A 7,157-nucleotide genomic window follows, 5' to 3' on the forward strand; every position below is an offset into this window, starting at 1 on the left:
GCTCAAAAACAGCACGTCAACAGTCCCCAGTGGCCACTGTCCCAGCTCCACTCCGACACGCAGGGCCAGCTCCTGGTTGCGGCCACCCTTGCCTGAGCCCTGCAACCGCACCGTGGGCTCGCCACCAGCCAGCAAGCAGACTGGGCCCCGAGCACCCACCAGAGCCTCCAGAGCCTCCTTCAGTTGCAGATCTGGGAGCTGGAGGTCAGCTGCAAGTTCATAGAGTCGTTCATCTTCCTGCACAGACGCTTCAGCGCCAGGCAGGGCAAGGTGGGCTCCAGCGACTCGGGCCAGTAGCCCGTAGAACTGGGCCACACTTTTCACATCACCCTGTATGGCTGTGCTCAGCACCACAGCCCTGTATCCCAGCGCCTCAGCCTGCTTCTGAGCCTCAGCCAGTGCCAGTGCATTGGAGCCAAGGATCACGTTGAGGACGTGACCACAGGTGTGTGGCCCGTGGGGGTCAGAGTCTGCCCGGGCCAGCACAGTCTTCACAGAACGTGGCAGGGCAGTGCGAAGGCCATAGCGATTGAGGATGTACAGGCAGTCTTGCACACTGTGGATGCTGGCCACAGTGGGGCCGCTGGCAATCACCTCCACGGGGTCCCCCACCACGTCTGACAGAATGAGGCTCACCACCTGGGGAGGGGTTGCAGAGGCAAGGCTCAATCCCACCTGATCCTTGCCTCAGGGCCCGAGAGGACAAACTGCCTTCGTCTAGCCACATGTCTTCACACCACCCAATGCACTTCCTCGCCCACTTCTAACCCCTCTCAAGTGGGTGTGCAAAACACCTAGCCCTGTGGACTCACATACAGGCCTCTGCCCTTCATCTCCCTGGCACATGTGGGCCTGGTTCCACCAGCCCCGGACTGCCTGGTGAAGAAGGGCCCCACACACCTGGGCAGGGTAGGCGGCCTGAGCCAGCCCCCCGCCCTTGAGCTGGGACAGGGCCTTCCGGATGGTGTTCAGCTCCTGGATTGTGGCTCCCCGGGCCGCCAGCAGCTTGGTTAGCGTCTGCTTCTCCTCCAGCGTGACAGGTGGGATGGGGGCGGGCAGCAGGGCTGAGCCCCCCCCTGCAGAGACAGTGAAGACTTTGGGCAGAGGGAATGGATGGATGGCACAGGGACTTCCCGACCTGGGGAGCCGGCAGGCAGTGCTCATTTAGGGATGTGGCGGCTAGAAAGAGGGGTTAGGGTGCCCCCATGTGGACATACAGTGAATGCCCACACAGTCACCACAACCAAGGCACCTGAGGTTGAACTCTGCCTTGGGGTAGCCCAGGTCCCAGCAGACACTGGAAGAACTATTCCTTAAGACCTTAGAAGAGGAAAGAGACCTGGAGGAGACAGCGGAAAACGAGGAAGGGGACTCAGGGAGCTGGAAACCGGGGTCCTAGCCCCAGGTGACAATGGTGCCGAGGGCAGCAGCAGCAGAGACGTTTTCCTTGCAAGACCTCAGCAGGGTGCTCCCTGCGTACCCTCTCACAGGGGAGGGCCCCACAGCTCAGGGGAAGCCACCAAGGAGTCAGCCATCCAGGTCTTTACTGCCTCGAATCTGTGACCTCGAGGGCTCTGACCAATGGTTCCTTGCACACCTGATTTTGGGAAACCTCCCCGCTGCCCCCCCGCACCCGCGCGCGCGCGTGCGTGCACACACGCACACACACACCCTGTCCTAAGCCAGTGCGGCACCCTCACCTGAGATGAGCACAAGCAGCAGATCGTCAGCGGTCAGGCCTTCGGCCAGCTGCCTGATGGCCAGAGCAGCCCGCAGAGCGTCCCGGTCCGCCAGGTTGTCCTCCGCGCCCTCGAATACCTGGATGCGGCTGTGCGGCTTCAGCAGCATCTCCCTCAGGGGAGAGAGAAGGGAGAGCCAGAGATGTGGTGGGCTCCGTGTCCCGCTGGCTTCTCAGATGTACAGGTGAAAGGGATGTGAACAAGGACGCCCACTGACACCCACCCTGGAGCCAGGCCACTCCCAGAAGAAACTGGAAGCTGGTGAAGGAAGGAGGCCCCAATCCAGGCTGAACCTGGGCCCAGGTTCCCCTCCAGACAAGAACAGCACCCCCAGGTTCCTTACTGCTTGCCAGCGTGCTCCATGGCCGCACGGATCCCCTTGGGAACACTGATCACTCCCTGCACAAGATGCTGGCCCAGGAGCTCCTCAGCTGCAGCTGCCATGCCCAGCACAGCCTTGCCAAAGCCTACCAGGTAGAGGTTCTGCCTCAGCTGAAAGCTCCGGTCCCGCACCTTCAGCTCTCCGCTGTCGGGGTCCAAGGACAGGGCGCGCTGCAGCAGGGGGCCCGGCAGCACTGCACCCACAGTGCTCTCAAACAGCTGCCGTGCCTGCTCTGCCAGAGCCATGCTACTGGCCATGCGGGCCAATGGGCCCCCCCAGAGGAGTGGGCCCGAGGGGGCTCTGGCCAAGTGACGCAGGACCTGCAGGGCTGCAGCCATGCCCCACTGCTCTCAGCACCACTTGGCGTCCATGGCCGCCTAGGAGGAAGAAAGCACTGGTTAGGCTGCTGCAAAACCAGAGACAGGAGGCTTCAGGGCCAGTGGACCCCACAGCTGCTGCTGCTGCTGCGGGAATAGGCCATCTGCCAGACCCAGGAGAATCCCTAAGGTCCACAGCTGTCTGATCTCACTCCAGTCTTCTGAGCCCAGGCCTGCAGTCTAACCAACCACGTCCTCCTCTTCTGCAGGCCACGCGCCAGCTCTCTGGACACCCTGCCCAGAGTCCAGAGGTCCTGTTAGCAGAGCCTTCCTCCTAGACCACCTCCTTCGGCTGAGAGTTAATCATTCACAGAGGAAGAAATTACTATCCGTGGCTTCCATCCTGCCCCTTTCCCACCTCCTGCACTTCTGAGCCTCGCCCAGGGCAACACCCCTTTCTGGCACTCCTTCCTTGCCTCTTTACTTCTTTACTTGAGTTGCGACAAAGCTGCTGGCTATGCCACCAACGGGAGCCCAGTGACCTCCAGGCTGCTCTGTTTCATTATCTCACAGGCCTGGGCTGGGGAGCCTGGAAAGACTAAGTCTGTGCAGGGAGGCTGTAGATTTGTTGGGACACTGACAAGCAGGTCCGGGCACATCCTTGGGCCACAAAGCCTGAAGAATCCCGCACTCAGGGCCAGCCCAGCAACAGCTTCAGGTTCAACTCTGACTCATAGTAGAACCTTAAAAAAGTCCTTAAACACCACATGACTCCAGGTATGATGGGGTCCAATCTGCAGGACAGAAAGGATGCCCTTCCACCTACATGGACAGGCCCACCCTTGCCAAGAACATGCCTTTTGCTCTAACATAACAAATCTTGGATCACACCACCCACAGGGGTGAGAGCCACGTGGCTGGGGCAGGCAAAGGGCAGGCTTCTACCACTGAAGCCAAACAGTCATTTTCCCCACTGGGCACGGTAAAAGCCACAGAAGACTTGAAGTGAGGGTCAAGAGGTTGCAGAGTAGTTTAGGGACAATAAAGTGCTAAAAAGCCCATCTCTAACAAGGCGTTACTTTAATAAATTATAAATTTACTTTATAGTTATAAATTAATAAATGCCCACCATACATGCTGACTGCAGCAGCAAGTGTGAACAGAGCAGGGGAATCGGGCTCCAGCTCTACCACAGGACAGCTCCGTTTCTCTCACTGGGTCTCCTGTGCAAAATGAGAGGTGAGATGAGACTAATGCTCTTCCTTTGACATCCCTGGGCTCTCTGAAGCTGTCCACCGTTAACACTGAAAACTTCGACTGCAAACATCGCTTTATCCTACACCAAAGAAAAAAAAACCTGGCAACGTCCAGCCTCGGATCACTTAGCCTGCATTGAGCTCAACTTTCCCATTTAGAGAAGACAAACCGTTCCTGACTCCAGCTGTGAACGGGAAAACACAGAGGGAGCTGCCATGGGGATTCAAAACGGGTCCAGCAATTGCTAGGGCTGGCCAATGAGCACTGGCCATAAAAGTGGCTTAGCACGTAGCAATAGCTGATTTTGACGGTCTGGACCAAATCTGTACCTGTTTCCCCGATAGATACAGGCCTAGAGGATACCAACGTTGCCAATGGATATCAGAACCCAAGGCAGGGGGCGCCCAAGACTAAGGCGGCCAGAAAAAATACAGAACGTCCAACCAAATTTCAATTTCAGATAAATTAGGAATTGTTAAAAACTAAATATGTTCCGTACAATATTCGTATCCGACTCTTAGCGACCCCATGGACTGCAGCCTACCAGGCTCCTCCGTCCATGGGATTTTCCAGGCAAGAGTACTGGAGTGGGGTGCCATTGCCTTCTCCGATTTGGGACATATCCATACTAAAAAAGTATTTGTTTATCTAGTTAAAATTCAAGTTTAACTAGACGCCCTGCATTTTTATTTGCCAAATCCAACAACTCCATTTGGAATACCGCTTCTCCTAAACTAGCCTGAGCTCCAGGAAGTCGTAAATACAAAGCCGACCCGCCTTGACACCTCCCCGCCACCAAGGGGGGCTCTAGCCCTTCCCCCGCCTTCGCCTGCCTGCCCGGCGCCGGAAGTGATGTCACCCGCAGGCAAGGGCCTCAGGCTTTCCTCAGGGAAAGGGCTGTCGCGTAATGTCCGAGAAAATAAGAACCCGCTGCTGCCTGGGCCCGCAGCCCCTGAGCCAATGGCCCTGTGGCTCTGCAGGCCCTCACGGCACCGACATACCGCCTAACCATTCGGCGACCCGAGGTCCAACCCTAGGGCCGGAAGTGCTCGATGGGGGCGGATCCGGATCCGGAAGTGTGGGGGCGGGGTTGGGGCGCCGATGGCGAGGGGCGGGGTAAGCGGGAACCAGAGCCGGAGCTGGTATTGGTTCCGCCCTGCTCTCCAAGAGGCTTGGATGCAGTCACCTTCAGGCCTCAGTGCCTTCATCCCTACAGTGGGATAATAATCGCCACCTCGCCGGTTGCTATAATCTGCCCACTCCTTTATTCTGTACGATTCAATCAGTCGCACATACTTTCCTACCTCCTGTTAGGTGCTGGGCATTGGACAAATCAAATGGACTGAGAATCACTACTTACCCACAGCTGGCTCCTCCTGGAGCCAGATGAAATCAACCCTGCCACCGCTGTAATTCCACAAGGCATTCGTGTTCCCCGCCTTCTTCCCCGGGCTACCAAATCACAGCTCTGATTCAGCAAGAGAGTTCCAGAATCAGCAAGAGAGTGATTCTGAAACACACGAAGTACATGTGAACACGAATGACCCTAGGCCTCCCGCCCTGTCCCAGCTCTCACCCTGGACCCAGCTTGATAGTGGTATCTTGCCACATTCAAAAACAAGTCCTGACCAGACTCAAGGACACAGAAGAATACATTGTTCTTACAGATGTTTTCTTGAGATCACAAATTATACCACAGATTTCTTAAAAGTCTTAAAACATTTCTCCCCACCTGCTCTTTTCTGCCACATCTCTCTTTCCCAAACCATGCTCTGCTCTTTTCAACAAGTATTTCTCCCCCACTTCCTAGCTGTCTCCCTGGGTTTTTCTTTCCTTTATAATAGAGGACCTTTTGTGCGTGTGTGTTAAGTCACTTGTTGTGTCCAACTCTGCAACCCTATGGACTGCAGCTTCCAGGTTTCTCTGTCCATGGGATTCTCCAGGCAAGAATACTGGAGTGGGTTGTCATGCCCTCCTCCAGGGGAACATCCCAACCCAGGAATCAAACCTGCTCCTCATATGTCTCCTGTATTGGCAGGCAGGTTCTCCCAAATCTTCACCACCTCATCATCACAACAAAGGCAACTTCAAGATTTGCTCTTTTTAGGTGTAAGGAAATTGTACTTAAAATTTAAGTTTTTCCTTGCTTGCAGTAAGCTGTCTTCATCCATCCATGTGTTTATTCAGTTCCTGAGTACCTTCTATGTGGGCCAAGTGCTCTAGCTGCTGGGATGAATAAGTCGTGGTACTTTTAGTTTGGAAACTTACTCTGCTTTTATAATTACATTCCCTCATTTTGGGGGAGGTGGGGAAATGTAAATTTGAGCATCTCTCGTTATTTAGTGCCAGAGACCCATAAACAGACATCACTTGCTGTGCTTTTCTGTCAGACTGTCAGCAGGAGACTATATCCATTTTTAAAATCCCCATCCCACCCCACTACTCACAAGATGCATTTAACTGCAAGATTCAGGTGTCCACTGGACTGTGAGCTCCTGGAAAGTGGGGAAAGTGAAAGTTGCTCAGTCTTGTCCGACTGTTTGCGACCCCATGGACTACACAGTCCATGGAATTATATTGGAGTGGGTAGCCTTTCCCTTCTCCAGGGGATCTTCCCAGTCAATGGATTGAACCCAGGTCTCCCACATTGCAGGTGGATTCTTTACTGACTGAGCCACTAGGAAAGCCCAAGAATACTGGAGTGAGTAGCCTATCCCTTCTCCAGCAGATCTTCCCAACCCAGGAATCAAACTGGGGTCTCTTGCATTGCAGGCACATTTTTTACCAACTGAGCTATGAGGGAAGCCCAGGAAAGTGGTTCAGTTCAGTTCAGTCGCTCAGTCATGTCCGACTCTTTGTGACCCCATGAATCGCAGCACGCCAGGCCTCCCTGTCCATCACCAACTCCCGGAGTTCACCCAGATTCACGTCCATCGAGTCAGTGATGCCATCCAGCCATCTCATCCTCTGTCGTCCCCTTCTCCTCCTGCCCCCAATCCCTCCCAGCATCAGAGTCTTTTCCAATGAGTCAACTCTTCGCATGAGGTGGCCAAAGTACTAGAGTTTCAGCTTTAGCATCATTCCTTCCAAAGAAATCCCAGGGCTTATCTCCTTCAGAATGGACTGGTTGGATCTCCTTGCAGTCCAAGGGACTCTCAAGAGTCTTCTCCAACATCACAGTTTAAAAGCATCAATTCTTCAGTGCTCAGCCTTCTTCACAGTCCAACTCTCACATCCATACATGACCACTGGAAAAACCATAGCCTTGACTAGATGGACCTTTGTTGGCAAAGTAATGTCTCTGCTTTTGAATATGCTATCTAGGTTGGTCATAACTTTCCTTCCAAGGAGTAAGCATCTTTTAATTTCATGGCTGCAGTCACCATCTGCAGTGATTTTGGAGCCCAGAAAAATAAAGTCTGACACTGTTTCCACTGTTTCCCCATCTAATTCCCATGAAGT

The 7,157-nt window shown here is 54.3% G+C and overlaps 1 protein-coding gene across 3 annotated transcripts in view; it reads right to left on the minus strand.

Moving 5' to 3' along the window:
- The window catches only part of GLYCTK (glycerate kinase), a 5,475-nt gene extending 720 nt beyond the window's left edge, over positions 1-4,755 (minus strand). Inside the window, exons 1-6 of one of the 3 annotated variants that reach the window (XM_010851744.1) lie at positions 4,529-4,755; positions 3,573-3,661; positions 2,083-2,498; positions 1,701-1,852; positions 901-1,076; positions 1-639 (exon numbers count right to left, since the gene is read on the minus strand). In XM_010851744.1, the coding sequence (XP_010850046.1) occupies positions 1-639; positions 901-1,076; positions 1,701-1,852; positions 2,083-2,459 (1,344 nt within the window). In that variant the 5' untranslated portion in view covers positions 2,460-2,498; positions 3,573-3,661; positions 4,529-4,755. Of the gene's footprint in view, positions 640-900; positions 1,077-1,700; positions 1,853-2,082; positions 3,538-3,567; positions 3,662-4,528 lie in introns of those variants that run through there. The other 2 variants (XM_010851743.1, XM_010851745.1) reach the window with 2 other exon arrangements.
- Positions 4,756-7,157: the final 2,402 nt, after the last annotated feature.

This window comes from Bison bison, unplaced genomic scaffold, assembly GCF_000754665.1.
Source record: "Bison bison bison isolate TAMUID 2011002044 unplaced genomic scaffold, Bison_UMD1.0 scf7180017864304, whole genome shotgun sequence".
NCBI classification, from domain to species: Eukaryota; Metazoa; Chordata; class Mammalia; order Artiodactyla; family Bovidae; genus Bison; species Bison bison.